We start from the raw sequence: 16,289 nt of genomic DNA, 5'->3' as shown, positions 1-16,289 counted from the left end.
GAACTTCAGGTTTTTAACGCATTGGTAGCTAATTCATGAATTATTGACTAGAGCAGTATATTTTAATCCAATTATAGTCACTTAACTAAAAGAAATAATACAATGGTAAGCTATTATTTTGCAGCTAGCTTCCTATTTCAATTAAGCACAAAATCTTTTTGGCATGGGGTTATGAAAGTTTTGTATTGTACCCTTTTGAGGGAAGGGGACATGGGGAAGACTTTTTCTCGCAATCTTCCCAGTCCATATATCAGTGTGAGGGTTACATGGCATGAATAAGTAAAGAGGGACTTCAGACATTCAAAGGAACACTTCCAGTTCCTGCATGTAATATTTCTGTGTAAACAGGAACTATCTCTTGAATGTATATTAAATATTTCTATCTAGAAAGTATCCCCAATACCCAAAATAAGCCCAATTATGGAATTATTCTAAAGCAGAAGAACGACTGTAAAGCTAAAAAGTGTTTCCAGGACAATTTAGGGAGAAAGCATTCCTCCCTACAGGGCATAATTTTACATCTGAATTGTCCTCAAATCCTGCTCCACAGAGAAAAAAGTCTTGCTTAGGATTCATTCAGGTCTTCACTAAGGTCTGACCAGGCTTCACACACGTGCCAAAAAACATCTGTGGCCTGTACAACCAGCCAGGAAATCTATTATAATTGCAGCAGCCTTACTATAGAAGCTATAGCAATCAACTGGTTTCTATTTTTAAAACCTAAAACTTTCAGAGTCAAAATAAGGTAAAGCCAGCATCTTTGAGATTTTAGTTTCTATGGATACATTTTATTTCACAAAAAGAAGAGTGCTGAAGCCTTCATCAGGAAGGAAAATATGCTTCTAATAATAGTTTTAAAGTATATGTGTGAAAATTAAAAATCTATATTCGCAAATGCTATGGGTTCTGTTGACATGCATTTGATATATAAATGGAGCTAATCTTACATGACCTATTAGGGCTACGATCTTAGGCACCTAAATCTTATTCAAATTGAAAAGATCCTTGCAATATTTTCTTGCTAACCTTGATTCTCTATCTAATAAGAAAACCAGTTATTTTAAATATGTTTATGGCCAAATGGGATGATGACAAGGATAACTTTTAAAGCACATAGGCCCTAGGTGACTACATGTCTCTTTTTTATTTCTAAATTAAACATAAACACAAGTGAGACTCATTCCATAGGAACCTAGTCTGTTAGTTGCCACCTACGTGACCTTAAGCAAATTCTTAATTTCCCGAAAAAAAAGAGGCAGTAGGAGAGAAGAGTCCATACACATGACTGTTTTGATACTCAAGTAACAATAATGTACATAAAAGAGCTTTCTGCAATTTGGTGACATTATTTTTATCATCTAACATCACTGCTCATTAGCCTGTCCATCTGTGCCTTAAAAGCTTCTAAGATCTTAGTTACTTATGAGTAAATGGAACACACTTCTCACCTTCCAGGGTGGCGTTTTTGAGGATCTCCAACATTTGTTTAAGCCTGTGTTCTCTTGGTCCTTATTCTTAATCTGCTGCATCAATTTGCTAACTAATATACCCTGATCCTAAGATTATGTTTGTTTATATAGTTTACCATTTTCCATGTACACTTCTGTAAGCTACTTCCACTTTTTTATTGCATGAAAGAATGAAGAGAGGAAAGCAGGAAGAAAGCAAAAGAGAAATGTCCCAGCCATGGTGACCAGTTTGACACCCAGACTCTGCCTGAACCTGTATCACACCTTCTTGTACAAATCCATTTCTAAAGTAGAACAACTCTCTTTTTCAAAATTTCTTCAAAAGGAGAATACTGATTTGCATTTGTGCAGCAGTTTTTTGCATTTGTTTAGACCTTTTACTTCAATTTTACTTCAAAGCACTGTTACATTTCATAGAGAAAGGAGAAGTAAGAAAAGTATCTTCTGTCCTTCAACTCCAACAAGGTACATTCCATGGAATCTTCCCCAAACTCAAATAGGTGAACTGAACCAGCAGCCATGAAAAGCAGATTAACAAAAGTGGCAGGTAAGCAGTGACCCTGAAGATTAGTTTTCTTCACGTGAATAACTTTTAAAAAGATACAACTGTAATGCAAACTCAACTCAACAACCCAACCATTACAGGAATTGTTTAAAGGAAAAAATTATGATCTCTTTTCCCTTGACTCATTCAGTTTAGGTAACCAATGTTGTGAGTCCCTTGGTTATTAATTTACATACATCCCTATTCTCATGCAGTCAAATATAGACATAGATGGACTTATTTTAATTACCATATCAAGAACATAAAACACATATACTTAACACATATTCATATACATTGAGATAAAGAATATTATCTAGTATGGCTGACCAAATTTTAAGCAACCAACTTCATTTGGAGGGAAATCATTTAATCAATTAGTCTTTTATTGGTATAAATAGAAATAATTTTTAAACTTGTTTTAGCATGTGTTTTGGAGATGAATTCCCATTAATTCTACCTTTAAAATATGTCCCCAAATTCATCTAATGATTTTGTCTCCTTCATCTTCAATGTAGTCCAAGCCATCAGCATCACTCAACTGGGCCACTGCAACAGCTTCCTACTGGTCTCTATTTCTCCATTTCTGCCCCCTTGCAATCCATTCCTACAAAAGCATGATCTTTCAAAAGCCTAAATCAGATGAAGTCATCTGCCTGCTTAAAACCTTCCAACTGGTTTTCATTAATATAATAATAAAATCCAAACTCCTTCCCAAGTCCCAAAATGTACAGGAGCTGCCACAGCTCTTCACAACTGGCCCTATCTAAGCCTCTGATCTTAAGCCTGGCCACCAACCTCTGGTGACCCTGGCCTTCTTTCTGCTTTGGGGCCTCAGTTACCATCTGTTCCTTCTCCCTGGAGGCTTCTCTCTCCAACTGAAAGGGAGAGTTCTACTTGTCATGCAGATACACGCTTTCTCATAAGGGGCTTTCTCTAGCCACAGGGCCAAAGGATCAACCTGGCACTTAAACCATATGTCCCTATTTTGATTTCCTCATAATTCTTCTTAATATTTGACTCCCCCCACTTTGTAGGGATTTATTTACTTCTTTGCTGTCTCTCCCACTTGAATGTGAGCACCATGAGAGGAGAGAAATTGTCTCCTTCCCTGCTATATTCCTGGAACCTAGAACAGTACTTGGCACATAGAGGGTGCCTAATAAATGTATCTCAAATGAATGACTTAATTAATTTTTAAAAGCCCACAGTCCATGCACTTTCTGATTGAGGGTTTTCATTCTCTTAGTTGGGAGAAAAGGAAAGAAGAACTATAGTATAATTTTAAATTTTGACTTCAGAATTAGGTGGTCTGCATTCAATGGCCAGCTCTATCTTTTACTAGAAAATAATTTAATTCTTTAGGCCTCAGTTACTATATTTTGAAGATGCGGGACAGTAACATAACTTACAAGTTTGCAAAGATCAAATGAGGTAATGGATGTTAAGGCATTTTAAAAACTCTAAAATGTTATATAATGTTATCATTTCAGTAAAATGGTACCTAACAAATATGTAAAGAAAATATCAAGAATTGATTTAAATTTGACATGGAAATAATAATCTCAACAATAATTATGTGTAAAATCAATAGAACCCTTACCTTTTTATAACTGGATATTCTCTGACATATGTGTTCAATTCTTTCACTGCAAAGGGCACTGAATTTACTCTGAAGGTCAGTAGGAATCACTTCATTTAGAGAATTTAGGCTGGTGCAGTTTTGTACAAAATGCTCATCACTTCTAGCCAGGGCTTCAAGAATCTGCAATGACAAACACACATGTACACCCACACACAAAACACACATACAGACACACACATAGAAAAACAAAACAAAACAAGAAGAAAAACTTCAAAAGTAGCCACATCAAATTTTTGTAAGTTAACAATACAGGGCAACTTTCCTATTTTGCTCTCTGGGTAGCTGCCAGGGAATTTCTACCTTCAGTCAGGCACTGTCAGTGAAGTGATCTGACCTGTCTGTCTGAAATTTCAGGTTTTCCTTCTGCTAACTATAGGAGCCTGCTTGGTGAGGCAACTGGTCTTCAAAGACTCCCTGCTGGATACATCAGTACATTCTGATGTGGGACACTTCTATATTTTAGTTAGAGTGACTCAGAACTTTTTTTTTCTCAATTTGGTAGAACAAGAAAACATAAAGCAATCCAATATCATGCTTGTTACTTAGAGTCTAGCAAATGCAGAAAGAAAATATTTGACAACTGCTTGCTGAAGAAATGAATAAATGAAGTTATTTCAGTACGGTAGAAATTAATGTTACTTGTAGCATCTGAGCTCTTGCTGATAAAAGCATTAGATAAAAGTATTTATGTGATGTTTTCAATTAGTAAACTCTTTTGACTATTTGAATCAATTGTAATAACATTTGTTGGTGGGGAAGGTGTACCATCAATCACTAAGAATTTCCAATGACCTGAGAATTAATTATGTGATTATATATAAATATATAGATACGTAGCATTTCTGATTAATCAGACATTGCAAGAATAGATTATACCCATAACCAATGTTTTATGATATTCTGTGAAACACAAAATGTATATATGTTCTGGTTATTTGAGCTCCCTCACCACCTCCACTTCCCTTTCATGCTGACTATGGAGTATGAGTTTTTATTTAATCACTAGTCTAGAACTTAGAGCTAACTTTATCATTAGCAATGTGACCTTGGCTACATTTCTTACTTGACTGACTTTTCTTCATGTATAAAATCCAAGTGATATTTGCAATACTAATTTATATGTTGTCCTATGTAGAATAATCCATGTAATTCTGCAAACGTGAAATAGCTGGAAAATGAGAAAATAATTATAATATCCTGGTTTCAAACTTTTACATGGATCCCATTAATACTATAATGTAGACGGGAAGAGACTGCATTTTAAAAATACATATTTTAGATATCAGTAGATACATATAGAAGTACAATATCATCAGAATGATGAGATTTTTAAAAAGTTAACTTTCAGAATATAAAACTCAAAGACAAAATAATTATTTTTAAAATAGTTCATTTAGATGTCTATATTATTTCCTCCTGCTAAAATTTTAAAAATACATGATAGAAATGCTACATCTATCTCAACTATTCATACTTTAAACAACAATTCAAACAGAGAAACAGAGAAATAAAGGTAGGAAAGTTACATCTCATTTTTCTTACTTGTAATATCTGAATTCTTATAGAATATAGAGCCATATGAAACACTAAATCCAACACCTGTGGAGGATACAGTAGGAGTCTGCTGGATTTCCCATGAAAAGCCAGCAGTTGCTTCTTTACCATGTATTTTATTCATTTGGATAAAGGCTCCCTTCCTTCCTCTCCATCTTGTTTCAGCCTAAGCACCTTTGCAAAGGTGATGTCTTTTCCAAATGAGAATTACATAAATATCAGAGGATCTATTCATAAACTGATCTCTACAGTTCCCGAAATTTTATGAAATAAACATGGCACTTGCCAAATTTGAAATTTCTCATAATGTATTTCACAACTTTGAATACTCTTCAGAGGATTATGTACATTAAAAAAAAAAAGCAGCATCTGTCATGAAAACCATCTAAATTGTATTCACAATAATGAATTCACAGACACAGCAAACTTAATAAATGCTGAAGTCCTTGCCATATCAATGAACACCTGCCTAAGCAAGGGTTTCATCTAACTTAACACTGTGCTCTGAAAGGATCAATAAAAGGAAGTTGTATGTATACCAAATAGTGGAGGAGGGGGAGAAAAATAAGAAATTGAATGAGGCTGGGCACAGTGGCTCACACCTGTAATTCCAGAACTTTGGAACGCCAAAGTGGCTGGATCACTTGAGGTCAGGAATTTGAGACCAGCCTGGGAAACATGATGAAACCACGTCTCTACTAAAAATAAAAAAATTAGCTGGGCATGGTGGTGTTCCCTGTAATCCCACCTACCCTACTTGGGAGGCTGAGGCATGAGAATCGCTTGAACCTGGGAGGCGGATGTTGCAGTGAGCAGAGATCATACCACTGCACTCCAGCCTGGGCGACAGAGTGACACTCTGTCTCAAGAAAAAAAAAAAAGAAGAAGAAGAAGAAGAAGTTTGAATGAGCTGACAGCTGCAACATGTATAGCTATTTTTGTTTTTTTAAGTGAAGGAGGGGGAGGATTTCAGTTCCTTTATTTAGAACAAAAAATCTTATTTCTTCAGCATCACTCCTACCTTGGCAGTTAAGCTGAAGAAACCTTTGGGCTCAATCATCTTTTCCACCACATTGCACTTGATGCCAGCTGTGCTGTCATACTCATATACGACACCATACTCCAGGTGGACATTGTCCACTGTCAGACTCACATGCTCCTTCTTCCCGTCAATGATGGCCATAGTGTTGAATTTGTCAATAACCTCTGGAATAAAGACAATTGTAATTCAGCAAATTCATGAAGGGTTTGTTAATCTCCTCAGATAATTTTGTGTCTCTTTAAATAATTTTTAAAGGGTTCTTTAAGGGATGGTTAAATCTGATGTGTTAAATGAAGCATCTATTCTTGTTAACATTTTAAAAAATAACATTTCAAGAAAAGCATATGCTTGAGTGATCCACACCTCAGCACTCTAACATGACTAGTCTTATCTTTGTATATCTACTTCAATCTGTGGACCATATGTCTACCTATTTATACCATTATAAATACTATACATAAATTTTTTTTATTAAAGACATGTATGACTTCTTAAAGTCAGGATTTCTAAAACTGCCTTGAATGCTGTATGAACATTTTCTCAAAGCAGGAAAAAAATCCATAAAGAAGGCCGTATTGAAGAAGCAGAAAGGAGATGCAAGAATCATTTTATTTTGGCAGGCAGGGTGCCTGCAGTTTCCCAAACAGCATCTTACAGAAAGGGCTCATTGAGAAAATTTCTCATTGTTCACTATAATAAAATTTCCATCTAAAATGTCTGCCTATAGTTTTTTAGCCTACATAAGGTACATCAGCTGGTGAAAAAATACCTAAAATCTCAAGTAAGAAACTCCTGGGAAACCTAATAATAATTAAATAAACAAAACTAGAATATTAGTTTACTTAGAATGACAAAGCCCAAAAATAGCATAAACAGTAAATATTAAATAAGTAAAGTAGAATATTGATTTATCTTAAAGTAACTAAGTCCTAGAATAGCTACAAATCAATTTCCAGAGCATTACAGCAACGAATCTACCTTTCAACGTGGCACCAAGGTTGATTTACTCCAAATAAGGAATATAAACCTCAGAATAAGGTCCTGAGATTTGTCCTATTTTAGATAAATATTATATATTACCATAACAACCTTATTGCTCCAATGATTTGAGATGTTTCTGATACTACCCATGACTTGGGTAGCATCCAACAAGTGGCCTTCCAGGAGTGCAGAGAAAATAGCTTTTCCTAAGTACCCCCCATATGATCAGTGTGTAGAGGGAATATACAATAAGAAACATATTGGGCGCCATGGCTCATGCCTGTAATCCCAACAGTCAGGGAGGCCAAATGGGAGGATCATTTAAGCTCAGGAGTTTGAGACCAGCCTGGGCAACACGGCAAGACCTTGTCTCTATCAAAAATCAAAAACATTAGCCAGGCATGGTGGCATGCGCAGGTAGTCCCAGCTACCGGAGGGGGTAGGAAACTGACGGCGGATCCCTTTAGCCCAGAAATTAGAGGCTGCAGTCAACTATAATCGCACCGCTGCACTACTGCAGTCCAGCCTGGGTGACAAAGACAGACTCCGGAAAAAAAAAAAAAAAAAAAAAGAAGAAGAAGAAGAAAAGAAAATTAAAGGAAAGAAGAGAAAAGAAAGAAAGAAATATATGTATCTAGGTATTTGGCCTCATTCCTAAAATAAAGCTTTTAAATCCTTGTGATTTACTGAGTGATAGAGGTGACAGGAAGGTCTTTGTTATTTATAACAAGCCCCTTCAGAACATAACTGAGTTTATGAGTGAATGAGGTGGCACTTGGTCAGCCCACAGCTAGCCTCAGGCTGGGGGCTGGTTGTCAGGGTAACCAATAATGCGAGTAGGGGGCTGGAGCTTTCAGCCCCACCCCTGAACCTCCGGGGAGGGGAGAGAGGTTAGAGTTCAAGTTCAGTCACCAATGGCTAATGATTTAATCAATCATGTCTAAGGAATGGAACCTCCATAAAAATCCCTAAAGGACAGGGATCGGAGAGCTTCTGAGTGAATGAATTTACCCGCATGTCTGGAGGGTGGCTCACTCCAACCCCTCACAGAGCTTCCCACCACAGAGCTCGGTGCTCAGCACTCTTCCAGACATCATCTTATTTATCTCTTCATCAGGCTTTTCATTTCTTATCCTTTATAATAAACCAGTGTTTGTAAGTTTCTGGGTTCCCTGAGCTGTTCTAGCAAATAACTGAACCCGAGGAAGGGATGTGGCAACCCCCTGAATATATAGCCAATTGGTCAGAAATACAGGTGAAAGCCTGGGACATGTAACAAGCACCTGAAATGGGGGCAACCTTGTGGGACTGATCCCCTAACCTGTGTGTCTGTGCTAATGCCTGGCTTTACAACTGAGATGAATTGCAGGACACCCAGTTGGTGTTGGGAGATTTGGGGAACTGGTTGGTATGGAGAAAACCCCACACACCTAGGGTGTCAGAAGGGTTGTGAATGAAAACACCTCAGAACAGGTCATTCTTCTCCAGCTGTGCTGATTGGGAGGAAACTAAAAGTGTAATAAAAAATATCCAGAGACATCCACCAATAATGAGTGGAAAGACACCAAGAAAATATAAGAGGTGATTCATGGGCTTCTGTGAAAAAGTTTTGAAACAATAATTTAAGGTATTTGTCAATTGCAGACATAAATGTAATTGCCTCAGTCGCCCTTGGTAAAGAAGCCACTGAATAGAACCATTTGCTGGTTTACTCCATTGAGGAAACAGAACTGATAACCGACCTTATCAAAAGATCCCTCTCTCTCTCTGTCTCTTTTTCTCTCTCATTTTCACACTACTAGTTTGCTCCTTTCCTTACTGTCAACGTTAGAATACAGTAAAAGTAAAAAAAGAATCTTCTAGATCAGGGCTTCTCAAATTTTAATATGCACACAAATCAAATCTAGTTAAAATGAGGATTCTGATTCAGTAGATCTGGGGTACAACTGAGATTCTGCATTTCAGTCTAGCTCCCAGGCAATGTTGACACTGCTGCTCTGTGAGGCACACTGGAGGTCAGGTCTAAACAACATTGAAACTCCGAAACAAGGAAACACATAATAACCTGGGTTTGAATCCTTACTCTACTACTTAACTAGTTTGAGCAAGTCCCTTAACCTATATAGGCTTTAGTGTTTTTTCCCCTCAAAAAAGAATGATGATACTCATTTCCATTTTATGAGATGTTCTTTTTTGATGACTAAGTGAGGTAGTCCATAACAACACTTCATAAAGTGCCTAACAAATAGAATTTGCCAGCTACTAGCTATTATTACTTATGCATTTGACAGACATCTGTTTGGTGATAATGACTTAAGAATGTGGCTTCAACACGTACAGGACCTTCAATATTTGGGAGTAGGCACAGGCACAGTGGAAAAGAACACCATAAGCATATGAAGAGGAAAAGAAGAAACCTACCTTCTACTTTACAGTCAAAAGCATCCCCTGCTTCATCTCCAGGGGGCTTGGAGTGAGATTTTTGAAGGTCTTCTTGAGCACTCTCAATGCTATTATAAACCCATTGTATGGAATCTTGCTGGAAATGAGGGGGGAAAGAAATCTCAGAGGTAGTAGTGCTTCCGAAAATGCATGCCCATTTCACAAACCTGCTTCAAAAGGAGACTTGACCTTATTTATTCCTCTAGCTTCTTTAAAAATAGTAAAATTTGAAAGAGAGATACAATTAACATCAGGAACTAATAAAAACTCAAGGACAATTATATTGTTTAACAAACACACTTTCTTTCTTTCTTCCTTCCTTTCTTCTCTTCTCTTCTCTTCTATTTTATTCTCTTTTCTTTTTTCTTTTCTTTTCTTTTCTTTTTTTCTTAGACGGAGTTTCCCTCTTATTGCCCAGGCTGGAGTGCAATGGTACAATCTCGACTCACCACAACCTCCGCCTCCCTAGTTCAAGCAATTCTCCTGCCTCAGCCAACCAAGGAGCTGGGATTACAGGCATGCACCACCATGCCTGGCTAATTTTGTATTTTTAGTAGAGACAGGATTTCTCCATGTTGGTTAGGCTGATTTCGAACTCCTGACCTCAGGTGATCCACCTGCCTTGGCCTCCCAAAGTGCTGGGATTACAGGTGGGAGCCACCACACCTGGCCTAACAAACTGACTTTTTAAAGCTTCAAGTTTTATCTTCCAAGATATGTTCCAAAGATGTATGTTTTTAAATAGGATATATTCCCAAATGTCTTACTTAAATGTTTCAAGTATATCTTAAGTAAGTTATAAATCACATTTTAAAATAATCAAATGTGGCTGGGCATGGTGACTCATACTTGTAATCTCAGCACTTTGGGAGGCTGAGATGGGAGGATTGCTTGAGCCCAGAAGTTCAAGACCAACCTGAGCAACGTAGTGAGACCCCATCTCTTATTAACAAGACAGCAAAATAAAACAATTGTGAGATGGACAGTTGTCTGATGAATCAATTATCTATAATGGTACAAATCATTTACATGTTCTCCTAATAGTCAGATATATTCTAATACATTTACTGCTATTTTAGAATCAAACAAATATGAAAATTGGAAGGACATCATTCATCTCATTGGTCAACTATCTTTTAATCCTTCCAAATAAAAAATTCCTCCTATTTTTAAGGGCAATTTCCTTAAAAATTATCCTATATTTTAACAGCAGTTCCAGTCTCATTTAGAGAAATGAGAGAGATGAGATGACTATCAAACAAATGCTTCAAGAGTTGCATTACTTTAAGGTTTATAGATTTTCTAGATAAGATGTTAAATCAAATTAAACTGCATTACTGAAGTATGATACAATATGTATTATCTATTTGTTTTGTATTAGCTTCTCAAGTGTGCCTAATTACTATATTGCTACAAATCACTAAAATGCTAATTAATATTTGATCATTCCATTACATCTTGGTGCCCTGTTGTGGCCACCAACAAGCCACATTGCTTAGTTTCCCACATTGACCCTGGGCTTGGCCACACGATTTGGCTTGTCCAAAGGGATACTAGCAAGCACAGTCTAAACAGGTTTATCACTTGTAATGTTCCCTCTTAAAATTCAGACACCATGCAGAAAAAAAAACCCTGCTAGAGACTGGAAAGAGAGGTGGAGGGTGACCTGCCCCATGGAAACCGAGGCCCCAGACAGGGGAAGCAAAGGTGCCCACTCGGGTCCCAGCAGAATGCAGCCACGTCAGTAACCTCACAGGAACCACCCCACAGCTGCCCCATAGAATCAAGACAAATAGTCCATTATCATTGTTTTAAGCCACTAAGTTTTGGAGTGGTCTATTTTGCGGCAATGGATATCTGGAAGAGCGTGTTAGTGGATTTTTCTGTCCATTTATTGCTTTTCTTTAATTATTTCACTGATCAACACCTCTATAAGATGGTAGGCAGGGAAAATAAAAAGAAATGAAATTCAAATTGATCTGTCTGCTTGTTAACATTCTGGTAGAAGAGAAAAGATTTGATCATTTCAGAGGAGACTTTAAACATTCATTCTATAATATAGTTCAACAAATATTTATCAAGCTACTATCAACCAGAGTAACCTATGAGCCCATGTATAACTTCCAATTTGCTATGCTAGATCTGACCTTCTTATTAAGTAAAACTGATCACCTACTTTCATGTGGATTCAGTGTTTTGTAGGCCATCAGCAATGGCTTATGAGAAAATGGCCATTCATCTTCCGGGTTTGGAGACAGTCACATCCTCAGATCCAGAAATGAATACTTCATTATGCATGACAGGAAAATACAAGGCTTCTCCTATAAAGTTCTGCCTGCGTCTAGCTGATTAAATTGCAGGAGTTTTCTCTTATATGCCAATACTCACATTTTCTTCATAAGATAATAGCTTTGCTTATGAATTATGATTCTAATTTTAGTTTTTTGTGGCACTTGTAGATCAAAGGATAGTGTTTTACAATTTTAGATAACGCCGAGTACATTTTGGTATTTTCCTTTAAGAGATAAACGCAGTTCCCTAAATACATTTTGGTATTTTCCTTTAAGAGCTAGATCCAGCTACCTAAATAAATATACCTCAGAATCAATCACAGACCTTATAAAACCCATAATTTTTATTTTTTCACAGAAGTCTTCTAATAAAGAGTATAAGTATTTATGGTTCATACATCCAGACACAGACACAATGATCATTATGTATTCTAAAGCAATCACAAGGGCCAAGAAAACAGTTCAAACCTTTGGATTTCATTTGATAAAACTCGTATCTCAATGAAAATGAAAGTACCCCAGATCACGTTTTAAACAGATGGCAGTACTGTAATAATAAAATGTAACCATTTAAACACGATCAGTTATAATTAATTATGCAGATAAAGCAATCATTATGAGATTTATAATGCTGTGTTTAATTTTAAACTTAAAATTGGAAACCACAAACATCTCTGGCACTATCCCACCTCGCCCCTTATGTCTTTATGCAAGTAGTCACTCAGATCCAGATTACCCGAAGGGCCACTTACCTTCATTGGCCGCCTGTACTTCCTGCAGGCTGTAACGTGTGCAATGACACTGGCATGTGTCTCTTTGCTTACATTGATTCCATTCACCTTGATAATGCACTGTCCAGGGTGAAGGCCAGCTGCTGCAGCCACAGTTCCTTTAAATACAAATGGGAAAATAACAAAAAACTAATTTCAGGAATAAGATTCATTTTTATGATATATACAATTATGGAAGCAATTATAAAATACGATCAAGGTCTACCTAGTATAATCTTGATAAACTTGGTTCTGAGAGTAATGCCCTCTCAACACTTTTCTGCTTTTTAACTTAACTTTCAAACTGTGATCAACAGAATATTTCTCACCTCCCTAAGAATTAGTTTGAAGGGATGTTGCAAAGTGATCTTTATAATACTAATCAGTTCTTTTTCCTTCCAAATGTCTAGTCAGTCTTTCTAAATATGCATATATAATGGCAAAATGAGAAGACCAGAAACATATGCCTTCCTTATCTTCCATTATTCTACAATATTTCTAAATATTCAAATAGTATTCACTTAAGTTTTTTAAAATGACAACAATTTTAAAACAAAACATAAAAACAAAAATCCTTCAGAGAAAAATCAAGTCAATGAGCAACTATGACTGGACTGGTTTTTCCAAGAAAAATAAGAGTTTGAGATATATACAAAAAGTCAGAAACAGGAGAATTAGTAGAGAACAGAATGAATGAGATAACATCACTCATCCAGTCATTTTGTTTGCATTGATACAGATTCAAATATGGAAGTAGCATATCCTAACCAGTGAGCTACAGTTTCTCAGAACCTTCCAATTATTGTTGATAGTGTCATCAAATCAATATTAACAAAGTACCATTAATAAATACGTGTAATGAATACAATGCAAATAACTAATACAAATGATTACAAACTTACAAATATGTTAGAAGAGACTTCTTTTGTGACCAATGTCCCTCATAAAGAAATTATTAAACATCTCTAAGAAAATAATTTACATTCAAGAATTTATCTTTGCATTTCTTCTTAGTCCCCATAAAATTCACTCCTAGAAATATTAAGTGGTTTTCTGCATTGAATTGAGTCTTAGGGGAAAATGGAAAATTATCAGCAGAAAGAACAGCCTGAAAAATGGCATTGCTTCCAGAAATCACCTGGCCACTTGCAAGCATCCAAGCTGTTCTGTTTGTGTGAGCTTAGAATGGGAGTGGCTGCAAGAGACAGGATTGGAGAGTTGAATAGAGCCGGACTGTGAAGTCCTTGCCTTGGCTAAGAGTCTCAACCTTGCTATAAATGGAAGACTCCAAGGGCTTCATGTCTGAAAAGCTGAATTTGTCTGTAAAGTAGGAACAAGTTCATCTTGGGATATAGGAAGCAATTTTGAGGAGTAAAAAAAAACTCATCAAGGACACATTTTAAAAAATGCTGAGTAGTAATATGTGCCCAGTAGAAGACAGTGAACTGGGAGAAGCTAATTCAATAACCATGATGGTTTTTCTAGTTACAGGGGAGAAAGAGAGAGGACGTGGTTAGGCTGATGCAAGGCTTAAGTGCAGTAGCTTGGATGCAGCTGAGGGTGGGGGCCAGGGGAGCCTGGGGATGCTGGCAAGCGTGACTGCAGTGACCCACATGAGAAATCTCTTTTTCTTGTGGCAAAATTACAGTGCCAAAAAATAACCAAATATCTTTTCATTTCATACACATCTGAAAGAGAAAGCACTTGAGCATTTCTGTCTTGTACTCTTCAGAAGCAAAAAGCACAGAAACCAGATGTAGGCCAACCCCATCACTAAGCTCCAAAGATAGAACCTTGCTCTTTAAATGACATTGTAATAAGCGAAGAGGTACAGCTTGATTCACTCAGGCTTTCAGCTATTTTATGGCACTATTAACAAGAATTATTCCTTTTTGGCTTCGTGAAAATGCAGAAGATATTTGGTGTCTCAATATCCCATTTCAGTTTGACAATATTTAATGAGTTATTGAGAAGGTTTCAACTGTCTATCCATCTACCCGTTTTAGAAGTCTGAGAGAAAAAACAGGTTCCTGAAATTAGATTTTTTTAATCATACATACAATAATGAAAGTAATGTTATAACAAAGGTCTAGCTAATATGTTCTTGATAATTTGATTCTGATAAAAATGCCCTCTTAAAATCTTCTTGTCAAAGTTTTGGGTGATCACATCAAGATACTTTACATTCTTTAGTAATAAAAAGCATGTATGTCTTTTGCTAGATAAACACATGATTTCTTATGCTAATAGTGACACTTCTTGCTGTAGACTCAAGTTATTTACTATGTTTAGCAATGTGGGATCTGAGAGTTATTTCCTTCAATTATTACTAGTGTCAATTTAAAATTTAAAAAATACATATGATAACAAGAGATGTCAATAATCAAACAAAAAAGAATAAATATAAACATAACTTTTTAGTCACTAAAATTATTGAATTTAAAATGCATCTTATGATGAATTTTAACCACGGTTTATAGAAGTACCCGAAGGAAGTATATAGCAATAGGTTATAAAGTCCACAGATCAGCTTTAAACCTGAAAACCCACAACTTCGGATTACTGACAAAGAAAAACAATTACTTGAAATCAAGAAAAATACAAATAGAAAATCTTAAATTTATTATATTCTTTGGATAAACTAAAGGATTCAGAAAAGTGAGATTTAGGCATCATTCTTATAATCAAATTTTTAACAATGATAAACAGGCCTTAGAATTTTTTAGTTTTTTTAATGTTTCTGGAATGTGCTACCATTGAGTTAATACAGTGAAAATATAATTGAGAACCATAACAATATGATTCTGCCTGTTTTAAACACATTCCTGTTCTGTCAGGCACACCCTAAACCTGCTGGAAAGCTGCTTCCCTGCAAGATGAATTTCCTACCTCTTCCTACAGCATGCACAACGGAAGGGCCATATCCTCGGATCTGGAAGCCAAGTCCATCAGCTGAATCTGGAATTTTCACTGTCCTAAATTGATTAGAAAATAAGGTAAAATGAAGTGCAAGAATCAAAACTGGCTGAAATAATCATCATGTACACCTTCACACTTCTCTATAAATACATATTGAGGATCTACAGTGTGAAAGATGTTGGGCTAGAAATCCTTGGAGACTAACGTGGTCCCCAACCTCATGCAATACAGAGTTTCTAAACTGAACACAGTCATTACATAGTAAAGCCTGAAAAAGGAACATTGGGGTGTAGTGGTTTGATCACTGCTCACTGCAGCCTCAATCTCTCTGTCCCAGTGATCCTCCCATCTCAGCCTCCCAAATGACTGGGACTACAGGCACAAGGTGACACCATGCTTGGTTATTTTACCTTATTTTTTTCATAAACACAGGGTCTCCTACATTGCTCAAGCTCCTCTTAAACTACTGGACTCAAGTGATCCTCCAGCCTCAGCCTCCCAAAGTGCTGGGATGACAGGTGTGAGCCACCACACCTGCTTAAATCTACCCTTGAATCTTCATGTAGTCAGTTTGTAGCCGGATAACTTGGATAAGCTCCTTAACTACTCTGACACAGAAAGTTTCACAGAAA

The 16,289-nt window shown here is 36.5% G+C and overlaps 1 protein-coding gene across 2 annotated transcripts in view; it reads right to left on the bottom strand.

The window, feature by feature from the left end:
* The window catches only part of PREX2 (phosphatidylinositol-3,4,5-trisphosphate dependent Rac exchange factor 2), a 296,781-nt gene that overhangs the window by 148,508 nt on the left and 131,984 nt on the right, over positions 1-16,289 (bottom strand). For both annotated transcript variants that reach the window (XM_033202634.1, XM_033202635.1), the window contains exons 19-23: positions 15,628-15,713; positions 12,721-12,857; positions 9,657-9,774; positions 6,234-6,418; positions 3,617-3,778 (exon numbers count right to left, since the gene is read on the bottom strand). In XM_033202634.1, the coding sequence (XP_033058525.1) occupies positions 3,617-3,778; positions 6,234-6,418; positions 9,657-9,774; positions 12,721-12,857; positions 15,628-15,713 (688 nt within the window). The remainder of the gene's footprint in view (positions 1-3,616; positions 3,779-6,233; positions 6,419-9,656; positions 9,775-12,720; positions 12,858-15,627; positions 15,714-16,289) is intronic.

The sequence above is a fragment of the Trachypithecus francoisi genome, unplaced genomic scaffold (assembly GCF_009764315.1).
Source record: "Trachypithecus francoisi isolate TF-2019V2 unplaced genomic scaffold, Tfra_2.0 Lachesis_group7, whole genome shotgun sequence".
Classification (NCBI taxonomy): domain Eukaryota; kingdom Metazoa; phylum Chordata; class Mammalia; order Primates; family Cercopithecidae; genus Trachypithecus; species Trachypithecus francoisi.
Note: the sequence above shows the minus strand (reverse complement) of the source record. Positions and strands in the feature narration are given on the sequence as shown.